Below are 17,694 nucleotides of genomic sequence, written 5' to 3' on the forward strand. Positions count from 1 at the left end.
CGGTTGAACTGATTATGTATATATTGCACAAAAATGGCAAGAATATGACCATGTGAATTCCTGCCAAAAAAAACCCTTGAGTTTGAGTGTTTGATCAGATTTACATCTACTACATCAGGTCAAGAAAGTAATCTTATGAATCAGAATGTAAAACCTGATGCAGATGGGACTTCGGTAGCAATAAAGCATAATACCAACAAAATGTCTTGGTAGGAAATGCTTCACAGGAAAGATTTATTATTATTATTATTATTATTATCATCATCATCATTATTACTATTAAAATGTCTATCAAATATTTTAATAGGCAAATGTGGATACTTATAGACAAAAAGTTATATATATCAATATCTTCTGTTTTACACATTCTTTATATAATGTAATGGTCAAACAATAGAAAAGGAATTAATTTATTTATTTTATATTAATGACGACTTTCAGGGCTGCATGTTGGTGCTTCTAGGGATTCACAGCTACTTGGTCTTGTGCAGAGCGTTGCATGTTTGGTGTGTGATGCTCTGAGATGACCTAGTGAATAAAAATAAATGCCCTCAATTCAACATACCAACACTGAATGGTTAGCAATTTCTCATGAGAAACAAAGCGACACAATCCTTTAGCATTTTCCCATAGGTGTGTAGTTCGTATGTAGTGTATGCAGTTTGAGAGACAGAAACATTACTACTACAGAGAGCCACAAGACAGAGTACACTCGTACATTTCTACAGAGAAAAACCACAAGCTCAGATGATGGGAGGTAAGACTTTCGTTTACTGGGACTGAAGCACAGCGGTCGAGCATCACTGGTATTATGTGAAATATATATTTATATATATTAAAACAGAACTCTCTTGCAAGCACTGCTATTTGTAGAGAGAGAACAATTGAGCAAAACCAGTAGGAATATTCCAGTTGTTTACAAAGACGCACACAAAAAATAAAGGCAACGTTTATTCAGGCCCATGATCGTCCGTGGGGATGTACCAATAGTGCAGATCAGCGTGGTGTCTCCTTCACAGCTTCTTAGGAGCTCTTTTTCTCCTCAAAGATGATGTTAGCAGTAGCTTTCTTGGCTACAAATAAAAAGAATAACAAATACTGAAGTTAATCTCAAAACATAAACCAATCCATATTTTGTGCACATAACATTGGTTAGAATGGTCTATATAAATAAGTCTACTGAGGGGAACATGACAGCTGCTTCTTTTACTTCAGTAATATGGAAAGTAATTTAACATTCCAACATCAAGAAATGGTAGAAAAGTTATTATCCCTGGAAGCAACTTTACGCTAATTGCAGTGATAATTAGGGTTGTTTAATTAGAAGACTTGTCAGAGCTGAGCCCTGCTGAAATGCCAGTACATGACCTGAAACGTGTAACTCCAGACTAAAAATATTAGAACTCATTATGCAGTTGAGAAAACTTAAAACAGTAAATTGTTTGGGATAGTGCACACAGGTTTTTCTCTAGGAAAAAAGTCTGCTCTAGGCTAAGAAACAGAGGACAAAGAGATACAAAACTCACCAGCCAGTTTAATCCCAGCACTTGTGCACATGCGCATTCTTGCAATTATCCCATCAGCCAATCATGTGGCAGCAGAGCAATGCATAAAATCCTGCAGCTACAAGTCAGGAGCTTCTGATAATGTTCACATCAATCATCTGAACTGGACAAACTGTGATCTCAGTCACTTTGTGATGGTTGATGACATCAGTTGGGCTGGTTTGAGTATTTCAGAAATGCAATTCTAGGCTTTTCATGCATCTCTAAAAGTTTTTACACAGAATGGTGTAAAAAATAAACACAGAAAACATCCAGTGGTCATTCTCTACTGACCTCTATGGTTTCTGACTGGAGAACTTTGAGATTGATTGATGCACTTTACCTGAAGCTCTGGACCTGTATCTGCATTGTCCTACTGCCACAAGGCTGGCTGACTGGACAATGGCATGAAAGTATCCTAATAAAGTGTTCTGTATATAAGCTGCCTACTAATTAGCAATGCAGACAATTAGGAGTTTGGTGAATAGGATTCTTATTTTAGGTTTTCCGAAAGCATTCATTACTGTAAAACCTCCATAATTATCAATAATTAAGCTGTCTAGTGACTCCACATAGTCTGTCTCTGTGCCTCGTCCCAATAACTTTTACAAGATAGAATGAATTGTAATTATAAGTGCTCCTTTATTCTTTAAGCTTTTGAGATACATCCATTGTTTGAGATTTTCTTGCCCTTTGTAATTAAATTTTTTTCACATGTAGGATTTCTGTACTGACCTGTAAAACATCAGTCCATGTAATGTCACTGATGTGGATTTAGTGTTGAACAGAATACAGAATATCCCTACGGTCATGTTTTATTCAATCCCTGATCTTTCACTGATTACAGCTGATTTCTAACATTTGGCTTTATTCAGAAAAAAGGAGTGGTATCTAAAGGAAGTGCAGTGATAAAATCACTACAGTGACATGTTTGCTGAGGCAGGGCGTGCCGAGCGTTTCACAATTTTCCATTTAATAAACAGGTGACGCAAGAAGCATTACCCCATGAGGTCGTCCGACACAACAACAGAGCCGGCAGGTAAGCGTAATTCCTCATGAGAAACCTAAGCACTTAATGGATTGTTTCTTACAAAGGAAGCAGAATGCAGCACAGCAAGAAATCACTTCTTATCTCATTACCCTCGTCTTTAAATTTATCGGCAGCCTCCGATGCTTTGTCCTTGATGTCCTTCACCACAGTGTCGATCCTGGCCTCGTTCTTTAGGAAGAAAGGTCGAATGATGCGCGTGTAGATCTGCATGGAGCCATTAGAGGGAGTTGGAGCCATGCACCAGACCAGGAAGGCGCACTGGGAAAGCAAGAGGAAAATACATCACTACTTAATCTGAAGCACATGACCTCAGAGAGTATGCTTTAAGGGCAGGGTTTAATTACACTCTACGAGATGTGTTTTACTGAGACACAGGTCTGACCAGATAAATGAACTCTCAGTATCTCACAAAACCTTCTGATAGGTTCAAGATCTGGGCTTGAAAAGATCTGAGATGATCATGTACTGCCTGGAGATATTTTACAGCACTGTAGACAGAAGCTCTGTTATACATGAACATTTCTGTACTGGGGTTTTAGAACTCATACAGCTTAAACAGTCTGGTTTTGTTTTCCCCAGATTTCCCAATCTACATTCTCTCTCATTTCCACATTCTGCCACTGACTGATTTGATGTATTCTACAATTCTATCAGTCATCTTAACAGCAAAGCCTGAACAAACATTCCTCATCAAACGTCCAAACCTTTACTCCTATCTTAACAAATAAAACTGTGAGACTGTTGACAAAGCATCTCAAAGACAACAGCCAGGGATGTGTATATATAAACTGTGAAGATATGAGCCAGGGTGGAGACGTTAATTTATCATTAAAACACACACACACACTCTCTCTCTTACCTTTCCTATGTAATAGAATGGGAACCAGGACAGGAAGATGTCAGCGAAGAACTCGGCCACGCTAAACACTCCGTACACGACCCAGTAAATGAGCCATTTTGTGTCATCGTCTTTGTCGGTGCTTTCAATGGCTTTGATTCTGCAACAGGTAAAAGGGATTATGTATTAGGGCTATGTCAATAACACTCTCTGTCTCTCTCGCTCACTCGCTCTCGCTCTCTCTCTCTCTCTCACACACACACACACACACACACACACAATATCCTCTTGCTTTCTAAGGAGTGAAACAGAAAAATAACTTCAAGTGTGTCAGGTAGCTAGATCATAAAAGGTTTGATCTCTAATAGCAAAGCAGTTTTTAACGCATTAAACAAAGCAAATATCTTCTTTTAAGAAGACTTGCCGCACTTTCTCTTTGAAACAGCTCAACTCTGAATAGTACATTTGAAAACTAGCAGTAGATATTTATCTCTGTGCCTGTTTGTGTTACTGCAATTTGATTGTGTGTATAAAATCACAAGCAGGTAAAAGCATGAACTATGCACAGAGAGCTCCAGTACCATGAGTCAGAAGTACACGTGGTGTGTGTGGAGCACATGGAGGTAACTGGTAGCAGGCCTTCCTCTTGCCATGTGGGTAATAGAGGAGTCACAAGCGTCTGTGGTTCAGAACAGACATTTCAACTGAAAAGCTTCAAGCTTCTAAACACTGTGGTTTTTACCCAGAGTTGCGTGACTTATAAAAACCCAACATCAGATTTCCTGTGCATAAAGAGGAAGTAAAGCCCTTAGTATTGAGCGCTAAAGATGTGTGCTGTTACTCAGGAAATATATAAGTGGATGATATAAACATGTTTATTATTAATACATAATTGTTTTGTTCAGTTTTTTCCTTTGTACCATGCTCTTCTAGACTTCGGGATTTTCATATGGCCGCACATGATTAAACTGTCTACACATAAATAATTACCCTGCATTAAAACCTGCAATCATCAACAATCAAATTCCAAATTATCCAGCAAATTATAGTAAATTCACCTGGCAAATTATAGACAATTAAAAAAAAGACAAAATACTGACTTGGATCATTTTTCACAAGAAAGTACTAATATATTACAGGATAATACTGTAAATAATGTACAATATTGTGAAATATACACTCTTCTGCTATATTTGGAACATCTGTACATCTGCTCAGTTGCCCATATGCAGTTATCCCATCAGTCAGTTATGTGACAGCAACAGAGTGTATAAAATCATGCAGATACACACCAAGGGCTTTTTCACATCAAACATCAGAGTGAAGAAAGCGTGATCTCTCGGACTTTAACCATGACATGGTTGCTGGTGCCAGATGTGCTGGTGTAAGTATTTCATAAATTGCTGATCTTCTGGGATTTTCACACAAAGCACAGCATGAAAATAATAAAAGAACATTGTGTGTGTGTGTGTGTGTGTGTGTGAGAGAGAGAGTGAGAGAGATCAGAGAAAAATGGCCAGATTGGTTGGAGGATGGATTGTAACCCAATTAATCACTCTTTACAGCCTTGTTGAACAGAAAAGCATCTCAGCATGTACAAAACATCAACCCTTAAGGTGGATGGGCTACAAAAGCAAAAGTACAGGTTGGATCAGGTTCCACTCCCGTCAGACAAACACAGGAAACTGAGGCTATCAAGAGCACAGAATCAGCTAGATCAGGAAATATAAAAAGAATCACCTGGACTTTTACTAGTCTTTAGCTTTCTACTTTGAGGAGTCTGTATCCATCAGACTCCTGTTCTTGCTCCTGTTGATGCTTTTCAGCTCAGCATGGCTGTAATGAATGATTATTTACTTACTGTAATTACTAATTTAATGACCGAGTTACTGTACATGTCCTCTGGTCATCTGTTCTCTCTCATCAGTTAGGTATTTCAGCCTGCAGACTCTCCACTCACAGGATGGGTTTTGTTTTTAACACTACATTCTGTGAAAAAAACTCTAAAGACTGTTGTGTAAGAAATTCTCAGCAGTTTCTAAAATACTCAAACCAGCCCATCTGGTACCAGCATCCACGGCCGGGTTAGAGTCACGCAGATCACACTCTATCCTGTTCTGATGTGAACATTACCTGAAACGCTTGATCTGTATCTGTGTGATTTTATTCACTGGTTGATTTAATCTGCATGAATGAGCAGGTGTATAGTTGTTAATTCAAGTGATGTGCCACTGTGCTGTAAACAATATTATAAGAACTAAATATCCTTAAAAATTGAGACAACTCTTCTATCTTACTTACTTGGACCTTTTTCTTGGTTAATTGAGAGAAGACTTTTGTTTTAACTGTACTTAAAACATCTGATATTTGTATTTTTCTGAATATTAAGCGTTATTGGAGAACAGAAGTACTACACATTGTGTATTTTCCCCAACTTCCACCTAGCTCGTTCCTCACTACACCGATTTTTTTATCCATTCTTCTTTTCTAGGTCTTCTGTCTATCTGCATTTCTCTCCCTCACTGTGTAAAGATGTGAAGCTATGTTCTCTGAAAGATTTGCCAGACCATTAAATATTAGCATCATATCTGAAACCATCTGTCAAAAAATAAATTCAAGTATGGAAACATTTCAATGTTAATACACAGTATGAGAAACATTGCAAACAATATCTGGATCATTCATACAGCCTTGTTCCAGTGTTCTCTGGATTCACAGAGCCCAGGATAAAACTGTGAATGAAGATAAATGAATTTCAAATGGATGACTGATATTAAATACTATTTACTGATTACATGTGACGGCTTTAAAAAGTGGCCTGCTTTCTCAGATTAAGAGGACCAGCTTCACGACAGGATATAGTGATCTAATCATGATAATTAACTTTATAGCAAGATTCTTTCCATCTTTAATTGGCCAACATTTAATTGGGCCAATTATGTCACTTAAGATAATTTAATTTGTTTATTCATCTTCAGTAAACGCTTTAACCTGGTCACAGGCATGTGGTGGATCAGGAGCCTATCCCGGGATTGCCGCATGGGAGAGGTAGGAATACACTGCGAATATGATGCCAGTCTATGAGAGCACCATGCACACACACACACGCACACACACACACCTAAAGAATTTTCATAATTGCCAAATCGGTCTAACTCCATGTATTTAGGAGCAAACCCGAGACCCCAGAAGAAACCCACACAGACAGAGGACTGTAACCTGAGCTTATAATTGAACCAAAGACCTTGTTGCTGTCAAACAGTAATTCTAGCCACTGCAGCACAGCACCACCATTATTTAATCCAGACGTTTCTGATGGCTCATCCTGCTTTTTGGACAAATCATAAATGATTCAGTGACCAATTTATTGTCTAAAGTGTATGAAATGTATTTATATATTGTTCCACAGGGATATCTGAGCTGCATCAGTGAGCTTTACAAATGCCATGCCAGGCCAAAAGTGGTAACAAGGCCTTGTTCCAGAACCACACCCTACCGTACTACGTAGTATAGAAGGAGGAATAGTGCACATCTTAACATGTGGACACACTGTTCAGTACGGCAGGGCGCTTTTTGGGAAACAGCCCTTGTCCACGTTGGGTGAGAATGGCGTTAACAATAACGTGCTACACAGACACGGAAGCATTATAGTGTGTGTGTGTGTGTGTGTGTGTGTGTCTGTTGGTTTTTAATATATCACTTTACAGCAGACTTACGATACGTATGCAGGGTAGACGAATCCGATGAGATTGCAGAGCAGAGAAGCGCCATAACCGATGACGAGGTAAACAGAAATAACAGCGATGACAGCTAGAAGAGAAGAGAAGAGAAGAGAAGAGAAGAGAAGAGAAGAGAAGAGAAGAGAAGAGAAGAGAAGAGAAGAAGATGAATAAAGCACCATCATGTCAAACCTGAACATCTCCATAACGCGCACTGTCATCCGCTTAGTCTGAAAAAAATAAACTGAGCATTTTATTCATTTCTGGAATAAACATACATGTCGGTATAGACTAACAATAGCTCGAGCACCATGCCAATTTCCTTGCAAATTGCCGAAGCGCGTGAACTCACCGAGTGCGATGTAGGATCGGTTCACTCCGGTCTTAGCCTCGAGCTTCGCCAGCACGTCCGTCATGACGTTTTTCTCTTGCAGGAACTTGTCAAATCTTTCTTTTAATGCTTGAGCCATGATTGTTTGCTCTTTATATAACAATTATTCTGACTATGAAATAAAGTTCGTTTTATACGACGCCCACCTAGAGCAGCTCAACCTCCTCGCTCTCCTTCTGCACCGATGCTGCGTCAGAGTAACGTTAGAGCCTGGGTTGCCAGGTGTGAGCACAATTTCCAGCCCAACTAGACTATCCAAAAAGTTTGTAGATCCCAGAACATCACAGTACATATATATATATATATATATATGGAATGGGATGTCAATCAATATATATATATATATATATATATATATATATATATATATATATATATATATTGATTGACATCCCATTCCACATTTAGTCCCATTTGCTGCTATAATAATTTTCACTCTTCTGGGAAGGTTTTTCAATAGTGGAGATTTGTGTTCATTGAGCATTAGTGAGGTCAGGGATTGATGTCTACCGATGAGGCCAGTCCTGTTCCAGTTTACTCCGAATGGCTCTGTGCAGGACACTCGAGTTCTTCTCTTTGTGAGAAATTAAAGGATAATTTTAAAGCTGCAGGATGATTCTCACTTTGTGGCAATGCTCTGATGAAGAATCACATTTAGGTGCGATGGTCAGGTGTAAACAAACCTTTGGCCATATAGTGGACTTCATAGCAAGCTCCAAAAAGTACAACCATTGGAAAAAGGGAACAGATTTCGTCTCTCTTTCCAGTCTTTGTGTGGAAAATAAGTTGGTTCACACGCATTTTTTGATTTGCAGTGTGAATTTTTATACATCCATCATCCCATTTCTTCTCTCCATATCTTAAAAATGGTTCTATACACCATAGATACTCCACCCTGTATTATTTACACATTGCATTGTTTATTGTCATAGCCTGTATTTGTGGAAACTGGTGAGATTTAATTCTGATTATTTGCTTTGAGACAAGAAGCGTGTTCAAAAAAGTGACAATTCGACGCAAATTTCAGCGCCCTGGCAACCAGCGGTGACGTCACTTCGAGGCAAACGTTGCGTGTTCGCGAAACGCTCTTAAACATTTCTAAAACTCTGTTTTCAAAAAAGCGCTAAGGATTACTAATATTATTATTGCTGTATACGACATGCGTTATATATGAAATATAATTTCTTTCTACTGCCACGCGTTATTAAAACAAATAAATAAATGTCACCAGACCACACCCTTCCTGATTTACTGCCCTCAGTGGCGCATCAGACACTGTACAGGTCTGGACACACAGGGTGTCCAGGTCAACTGCACTGCACGAGGATGCGATTGTAAAATAATCTGGTGTGTTTCTATGACGAATAATAACATAGCCTGTTTTATCTTCTTATACAGTTTGGGCCAAAAGTGTAAACAGATTTTCACAAGCTTTATTGCGAAATACAGTTATGAAATAGGGTACCAGTAAATTCCGAGGGATAAACATTTGAACTACAAAAGGTTTACTTAAACCCAAAGACAACAACAGAACTGGTGAATGAGTCTGTACATCAGTTAGTAAGAGAGCCCTGTGTTGCCATTGTCTGAAAAACTGCCCCTGTTCCAGGACCAACATAAAAAAGCCAGACTGAAGGTCGCATACGGTGTTTTGGAGGAATGATCTCTAGTCTGATGAAACAAAAATGTAATGGGCCATTATCATCTGTGCTGTACTGTACTGTACTGTGCTGTGTGTGTGTGTGTGTGTGTGTGTGTGTATGTATGTGTGTGTGTGTGTGTATGTATGTGTGTGTGTCGGGGGGCAGGCGGGTGGGGAGGGGTGCTAGTGTTGGGTACTAATGATCTTTGCTGTGTGTGTGTGTGTGTGTGTGTTGGGGGGGTAGTGTTGGATAACTGTGAAGTGTGAGGGTGGGGGCATCATTGGTGTGTGGGTGTTTCATCAGAAAAAGAACTGCTGCCCTTCAGGAAACAGATGACATCTTAAGGAGAGCCAGCAGGTTAGAACTTGGCTGTAACCAGATCTTCCAGCAGGAAAATGATATTAAGCACACCTACAAACAAGAAGCTTAAAGACAAAGCAAAGTGATGTAATGGCATTGCCATGGCGAACCCTTACCTTAAAAATTGTTGGCCAAACTGGAAAAGTGTGTCTGAAAAAAACATCTCCTCTGTCAGGAGGAATTAGGCCAAAAATGTGATAAGTTTGTAAAGGGCTAACCTGAGAGTTTGCTTCAAGTCAAGCATTTAAAAGGGATGACACCATATATCACAGTTTACATAAACCTTAGAAGAAAAGTTAAAATAACATCTTATAGTGTATGTAGTCTTTTGGCCTCTGATGTAATCAGTTAAATGACTATGACTTCTTTCAAAAACAAAGTTTTACAGTTTGGACATGATAATATTTAAACAAACAGCTCGAAGTTCTCTGGACAAGGATAAATCTGTGTATACTTTTTATAGCCAGCAAGTTCTCAAATAAACCCATCTTAACTGGGTCTCGAAACACACACCATGACCTAATGCTTAAAACTGGTAGTGGTTACTGTCTGCTAATCTAGGAGATTAACACATAGACCATACTCTCATAATCAGGCTAGTTATTGCAGAACCATCAGGGAAATAATGCTTAAATGTGTGTGATGTGAAATAGTAGGGTCAAAATGTGTTTGTTTTATTAATTACAGCATTAAAATAAAGGCTATTCTGTTTGTTTTCTGTTCTTACTGGGCTCTTACATTACACCAGACAGAGGTTCCTTGTAACCCTGGTCCTTGAGGACCCCATGCAAGAGTTTAGAAAACACTAAGTGCTGACCATGGGGTACTGTAGGACCAGAGATGGGAACCTGAGCCTGGTTTAATGCAGTCTTATACCATCCTAGATTCTTCCCCTCTATTAAAAAAAAACTCAGTTCATAATTTCACTTCTGAAATGCAATCTGCAGTGCTCAAGCGTTTACTTATAATACATCTGTTCATGTTTGTGAACATAGTGATAATTGTGTACTCTCTAAAATTAAGCATGCGACTTGAAACACAGCCACAGTTTGTGGCGTTTAACCCACGCTTCCACGTCAGGTCAACCGAACATGCTGGCGGGTTGCTCGAACTACATCGCGATTGGCTGTTCTTGCCCGTCAGTTACGTAAAAGCGCTGTGATTGGCTGATAATCCATGGTTCGCATCAATACAGAATGCTATTGGTCCTTATGGTACCTTTCCCATCCCTCTTAGAACTGTGTTCCTGAAGTTCCGCCGAGGAGCGAGGCAATATTTTTAGCCGATGCTAGCTACGTCGTAACAAATGCAAATGAACGAGCTAGATGTTTTTTCAGCGTTTTTGTGTATTTTGTTAAACACCTAGTTTATAATGGACACGGGGACGTCTGTTTGTTGCGACGGCGCGAATTAAGCGAGCGTGGTTGCTTTGCACGGTTTGTTTTCCTCTAAGCAGGTTTGCTAGTTCGGTATGCTTTTAACCTCATTAACATGGAGACAAAACGAGGGGAGATTCCCAACGGCGTATTGGACGACCTCTGCAGGTAGCTGCGCAGTTTAAGAAACTCTTAAACATCAGCAAAAATGGTCACTGCAGTAATCAGTACACCAGCGCTTATTACTCAACTTAACCCACTCACAGACCACTAAAACACACGATACAGAGATGTCATGGAGCTCAGACTAGCCGCTGGTGTAATGTTTACTTCTCACACACATCTTTCTCTCTGTGTGTGTGTGTGTGTGTGTGTGTGTGTGTTAGTTATCACATTAAGAGATCAGACGATCCTGATACCTAACGCTGGTTAGAGAAGACCGGAAGTGGTTCTGGCTATTGTGCTGAAATATTATTTACCCCTGTGATGGATAGAAACTTTATCGTTAGAGTGATTCTGTATCCGGTTCAGTGTCTGATAAAAGTAATTCAGCTGCACTAAAATCCAGCATTTTCACATTTACAACAAAACTTTCTCTCTCTCTCTCTCTCTCTCTCTCTCTCTGTCCCTCTTTCTTTGTCCTTCTCTCTCTCTCTCTCTCTCTCTCTCTCTCTCTCTCTCTCTCTCTCTCTCTGTCCCTCTTTCTTTGTCCTTCTCTCTCTCTCTCTCTCTCTCTCTCTCTCTCTGTCCCTCTTTGTCCTTCTCTCTCTCTCTCTCTCTCTCTCTCTCCCTCTTTCTGTCTCTCTCTGTCCCTCTTTCTCTGTCTCTCTCTTTCTCTGTCTCTCTCTGTCCCTCTTTCTCTGTCCTTCTCTCTCTCTCTCTCTCTCTCTCTCTCTCTCTCTCTCTCTCTGTCCCTCTTTCTTTGTCCTTCTCTATCCCTCTTTCTCTGTCTCTCTCTGTCCCTCTTTCTCTGTCTCTCTCTGTCCCTCTTTCTCTGTCTCTCTCTGTCCCTCTTTCTCTGTCTCTCTCTGTCCCTCTTTCTCTGTCTCTCTCTGTCCCTCTTTCTCTGTCTCTCTCTCTCTCTTTCTCTGTCTCTCTCTGTCCCTCTTTCTCTGTCTCTCTCTGTCCCTCTTTCTCTGTCCTTCTCTCTCTCTCTCTCTCTCTCTCGCAAAAATTGCAAAAATAAGTGCTCACTTTGATTATTAGCATCATCCATAGCAGAGTCTGTCATGTCACCTGAGGTCAGAGTCACTTGACATTTAATCATGGTGGTCTCTTCACACCGCTGATCTGTCCTGCAAGTAATAGTTCATGAATTCAGTTCATCCTGATCTCTGGCTCATTTCATGTTATTGATGTTATTTTATTAGCTTATTTAAACATCTGAGTGTTAGTGATTTGATTAGGCTTTTGTCCATTTTGTTGGACAGCAGATTGAGGGGCTTTATCCAACATGACCTTTGTTTGATCTTCTGTAGTCGCTTCATCCTCCACATCCCCAGTGAAGAGAGGGACAATGCTATCCGAGTTTGCTTCCAGATCGAACTTGCCCATTGGTTTTACCTGGACTTCTACGTGCAGAATACACCAGGACTACCTCAGTGTGGGATAAGAGACTTCGCCAAAGCTGATATCCTGCTGTGCTTAAGATCTCTCAGAAATGTCTAAGAACTTCTGTTTTAATCGTGTAGAAGAAAGTTTTTGAAAGTTTAGAAAATTTTACAACACACAAAACAGGATCTGTATGAGCACGTATAATAAATGCATGTATTTTCATACAATATAGATAGAGCTTTTATTGGATATTGGCTCAAATGTACTCATCTGGAACTGACATGCTTTTGAGAACAAAGTCAGCTGCAGTCTTTCCAGAAGATTCAGTAGTATGACCGTGACATCCTTTAAGGCTGTTTGTACTCATCAGGGAATTATATATCACACGTTCACGGTATAAAATCTGTCAGTTGATTAAACATGAAAATTTAAAACTGAACCATTATGTTTGGCTGATTTCATCGTTTAGTGCAAAGCCATGTCATTTATTATAACACTATTACCTGATCACCTGGTCATCAAGAGCAAAAGCAGTCTCTACAGAATAATGTGATTCATAAGCAGCACATATGCTTCATCCAAAATCTCAGATTCATTTTCCTTAACTTTTTGTACTTTTTAATCACTGTCCATTCCTGCTTCCCCAAGGTGAGGATGTTCAGAAGGTTTTAGATCAATGGAAAGAGTACAAGATGGGCGTTCCTACATATGGTGCAATTATTCTGGATGAAACTCTTGACAATGTGAGTACGTTACAGCAAAAATTAATGATCCATATTTTTTTTTAGCAAAATAGTCTACAGGAAAGCTTTCCTCTGTCAACTTGTGTAGGTATTACTGGTACAAGGATACCTGGCCAAATCAGGATGGGGCTTTCCTAAAGGGAAAGTCAATGAGGACGAGGCGCCCCATGACTGTGCTGTACGAGAGGTAAAAGAAAAGTGTAGCATGACTTGTACAGCATGGGTCAGTTAATGCTTTGAAGAAAAAAATCAGCAAAAAGGTTTCTTTCAGCTTTTCATTTTTTGTCATGCAGCTTATCAGTTATTAGAGCATCAATGCTAAAGTAAGATTAATAATTTTAATTTCAGTTAAAATATATAAAATACAATTGCTATGTTAACGTTAACATCAGTGTTATGATTTCCCTAAAAACTGGAAGTTTACTTTAAAAGCAAGTAAACCTTACCACCAACACGTTGGCTTTAGTAACTATAAATAAATACACTATATTGCCAAAAGTTTTGGGACGTCTGCCTTTACATGCACATGAATGTAATATGGAGTTGCCCCGCCCTTTGCAGCTATAACAGCTTCAACTCTTCTGGGAAGGCTTTCCACAAGGTTTAGGAGTGTGTTTATGGGAATTTTTGACCGTTCCTCTAGAAGCACATTTGTGAGGTCAGACACTGATGTTGGACGAGAAGGTCTGTCTCACAGTCTCCACTCTAATTCATCACAAAGGTGTTCTATGGGGTTGAGGTCAGGACTCTGTGCAGGCCAGTCAAGTTCCTCCACACCAAACTCACTCATCCATGTCTTTATGGACCTTGCTTTGGTCACTGGTGTGCAGTCATGTTGGAACAGGAAGGGGTCATCCCCAAACTGTTCTCACAAAGAGCATGAAATTGTCCAAAATGTCTTGGTATGAAGCTGAAGCATTAATATTTCCTTTCACCTGAAGTAAGGGGCCGAGTCCAACCCCTGAAACACAACACCTGAACTCAGTGATCTGGAGGGATGTCCCAAAATGTTTGGCAATATAGTGTATGTTAGAAAACAAAGGAAATTAGATTTTAAATTGAACCAGTTCTTTAACGTGCTGTATATTTTCTCTAGGTTTTAGAGGAGACTGGTTTTGACATCAGAGACCGCATCTGCAAAGACACCTTCATTGAGCAGAAAATCACAGATCAACTTGCTCGACTTTACATAATCCCTGGTGTACCAAAGGAAACAAAATTTAACCCCAAAACCAGGAAAGAAATAAGGGTACAGTATCTTTATAGTGGCTTGAAAGGAAGTTAACTGGTGACTTATTGGTTAAGAACAAAATGGAGATTTAATAAACTTTTTTTTAATAGAACATTGAATGGTTTCCTATTGACAAACTGCCATGTCATAGAAATGACATGACCCCCAAATCCAAGCTTGGCCTGGCTCCCAACAAGTTTTTTATGGCTATTCCTTTCATGAGGTATCTTCTCTTTTATTTTTTGTTGAGTCCCAGTGTAAACACCAGTACAGTGATTTCTCTTATCATTGAGTCTTCATTTTGGTGCTCTTCTCTCCTCACAGGCAGCTCCGAGAATGGATAGCCAAACATAAACTTGAGTCCACAAGCAGCGATGAGGACTTTTTATCCAATGGTAGCACTCCATGTAAACCTTTTCGGTGAGTATGACTGTTTATTATAGCTTTGATGACAAGATCATAAGAAAATCTGGCCTTGCTTTTCCAGAATGAGAACTTGTTTGTCTGTGTGTGTGTTTGTTTGTCTGTCTGTGTGTGTACCAGAGTACCACCCCCTCATGTTGTGATTTTGTACCCTGGACTCTAAACACTTTGTATTTGGACTTTGATATCAGCTTCGATCTGATTTGTAAATAATATTATGTGTTTTTCTTCTGTCCCAGATCGAAGCCCAGGCGTTCACAGATTGCAGTGGAGGCATCTCCAGGTGAAGGCTGGTCAAAGCAGAAGCAGCAGAAAGCTTTTGGGCAGCCTGGTCAATATGAGCTTGCAGATTTTCTCAGAGTCAAGGTTTGTGTTTACACTTACACTGATCAGGTATAACACTGTGAGCAGTGCCAGGTGAAGTGAATAAGACTGAGTATCTCCTCATCATGGCACCTGTTAGTGGGTGGGATATATTAGGCAGCAAGTCAACATTTTGTCCTCAAAGTTGATGTTAGAAGCAGGAAAAATGGACAAGCGTAAGGATTTGAGCTTTGAGTTTGATGAAGGGCCAAATTGTGATGGCTAGACCACTGGATCAGAGCATCTCCAAAACTGCAGCTCTTGTGGGGTGTTCCCGGTCTGCAGTGGTCAGTATCTGTCAAAAGTGCTCCAAGGAAGGAACAGTGGTGAACCGGAGACAGGGTCATTGGCGGTCAAGGCTCATTGATGCACGTGGGGAGTGAAGGCTGGCCCATGTGATCCGATCCAACAGACGAGCTACTGTTGCTCAAATTGCTGAAGAAGTTAATGCTGGTTCTGATAGAAAGGGGTCAGAATACACAGTGCAGGACGGGTCAGGGCTGTTTTGGCAGCAAAAGGGGGACCAAGACAATATCAGACAGGTGGTCATAATGTTAGGCCTGATCGGTGTATTTTATATCCACGTATTACAGGGCATTTATATCCATGAACAATAACTGACCAGTTTTTATGTGTTATATTTATATGTAAATATAAATTTTATATTTATATGCTATATATTTAGTATGTTTAATGATACCTAAAATGAATGTGCAATATATGAAGGATACACATGTAGAATCTATAATGTTTGATCAACACATCTGTGTTTTTTCCCCAAACTGTTGCCATAAAATTTGGAAGCATACATTTGTATAGATTTTAAGAAACATCTGTCTTTGTATGCTGTAGCATGACCCTTGACCCTTCACTGGAACGAAGGAGCCCAGACCTGTTCCAGCATGACAATGCCCCTGTGCACAAAGTGATGATGGTCATGATGGACTTTTGACCATATAGTGTACATCAGGAAAGATATTCAATATGAAATAAATGTGCTACGATATGAACACAAATATAAACAAATGCTTCCACAAAAAGTTAAATGTTTCCCTATTATTAAAAAAATTTAAATCCGTTCTCCATCATCAAAGTCTATTTCCATTATCTCTCCTGACCTCTCGTCCACAACGGCCTTTAAGACTTACAGAATTAATAGGAAACAATTTAACAAGAATTACAAATGAAAACAAACTAAGGAAAATGCATTACAGATATCAGTATCATATGGTCACCTATCTCATTGACAGCAGTTTTATGTTTTTTGGGTCATTGTGCTTAAAAAATCCTTAAATGTTGTAGTGACTTTAGCAACTGAAAAAAATTATATATATATATACACACACACACTACTCACAAAAAGTTAAAGATATTCGGCTTTCGGGTGAAATTTCAGGATGCACCTAAAATGCACCTTTCCAGGTGAACTTAATTTGACCTTCTCTACACTTCTGAATGCACATGTCCAACTGTTCAGTGTTTCAGTACTTTCTGCAGAACTTGCTGTTCTCTAACAAGGTGCTTAACGGCAAAATTCACAACTGGTGTTTGATCCATGAATCCACCCATAAATTTTCTGGTTCCATTAGAATTGGTATTTAAACAGTCCTCTTCATCATGCTGTTCACATTTTGACATCATGAGACCAAGACCACACCTAACAACTGATCAACAGAACCTCACCATTGTGAGGCTTCAAACAGGATGTTCTCAGAGGGAAGTGGCCACTGAGCTTAAAGTGTCACAGAGTGTCATCAGCAGGTTGGGACAGAGATACAGAGAGACTGGAAGAGTCACAGAAAGACATAGAAGTGGACGTCCTTTGGCCACATCCCACGTTGATGACCGCTTCATTGTGAACAGTGCCCTGCGGAACTGGATGATGAATGCCACTCAACTCCAGGCACATTTAAGGGGGGTGAGAAGAACCCAAGTGTCACATCAGACCATTCGAAACCGTTTACATCAGCATGGTCTGCGTGCTAGACGACCTGCAAGGGTATCTGACCACACCACCAGGCACAGGCGTCATCGACTTGCATGGGCCAGGGAGCATTTACGCTGGACGAGGGACCGGTGGGCCTCAGTGCTGTTCTCTGATGAAAGTCGATTCACGTTGAGCAGAAATGATGGACCCAACGATGTTGGAGACGTCAAGGAGAGCGCTATGCATCAGCCACTGTTGTGGTGGTGTTACAGTCTGGGCAGGTGTGTCCACTCAATACAGAACTGCCCTACATCTTGTGAATGGTACAGTGATAAGCCAATACTACCTGAATAACATCATTAATCCAGTCATTGTGTCCCTGCATGAACAACACAGGCCTAATTTCATCTTCATGGACGACAATGCTCCAGCTCATCGAGGTCGCATCATTAGGGAACGGCTGCTGGAGGCTGGGGTACCTCAAATGGAGTGACCTGCACTTTCTCCAGACCTGAACCCCATAGAAAACCT

The 17,694-nt window shown here is 40.0% G+C and overlaps 2 protein-coding genes across 4 annotated transcripts in view; one reads left to right on the forward strand and one right to left on the reverse strand.

Annotated features, from left to right (window-relative positions):
• Positions 1 to 751: 751 nt before the first annotated feature.
• reep5 (receptor accessory protein 5) lies at positions 752 to 7,748 on the reverse strand. The gene is made up of 5 exons (XM_058412593.1): positions 7,505 to 7,748; positions 7,150 to 7,243; positions 3,455 to 3,593; positions 2,685 to 2,853; positions 752 to 1,073 (listed from the first exon to the last, which is right to left on the reverse strand). Exons 1-5 carry the CDS (start codon positions 7,620 to 7,622, stop codon positions 1,024 to 1,026), a joined length of 570 nt encoding a protein of 189 aa, XP_058268576.1. The 5' UTR covers positions 7,623 to 7,748; the 3' UTR covers positions 752 to 1,023.
• Positions 7,749 to 10,774: 3,026 nt separating this feature from the next.
• Positions 10,775 to 17,694, forward strand: part of dcp2 (decapping mRNA 2) — an 11,360-nt gene continuing 4,440 nt past the window's right edge. The window contains exons 1-10 of one of the 3 annotated variants that reach the window (XR_009206827.1): positions 10,775 to 11,090; positions 12,401 to 12,552; positions 13,092 to 13,219; positions 13,308 to 13,406; positions 14,316 to 14,468; positions 14,561 to 14,673; positions 14,775 to 14,870; positions 15,113 to 15,239; positions 16,089 to 17,444; positions 17,560 to 17,694. The exon at positions 17,560 to 17,694 is cut by the window's right edge and continues 704 nt beyond it. Coding sequence is in view for 2 of the 3 variants with exons in the window: in XM_058410986.1 (XP_058266969.1) it covers positions 11,038 to 11,090; positions 12,401 to 12,552; positions 13,092 to 13,219; positions 13,308 to 13,406; positions 14,316 to 14,468; positions 14,561 to 14,673; positions 14,775 to 14,870; positions 15,113 to 15,239; positions 16,089 to 16,100 (933 nt within the window). In the remaining variant the exon portion in view is untranslated. Of the gene's footprint in view, positions 11,091 to 12,400; positions 12,553 to 13,091; positions 13,220 to 13,307; positions 13,407 to 14,315; positions 14,469 to 14,560; positions 14,674 to 14,774; positions 14,871 to 15,112; positions 15,240 to 16,088 lie in introns of all 3 variants that reach the window. The other 2 variants (XM_058410986.1, XM_058410985.1) reach the window with 2 other exon arrangements.

The sequence above is a fragment of the Hemibagrus wyckioides genome, linkage group LG16, assembly GCF_019097595.1.
Source record: "Hemibagrus wyckioides isolate EC202008001 linkage group LG16, SWU_Hwy_1.0, whole genome shotgun sequence".
NCBI lineage: Eukaryota > Metazoa > Chordata > Actinopteri > Siluriformes > Bagridae > Hemibagrus > Hemibagrus wyckioides.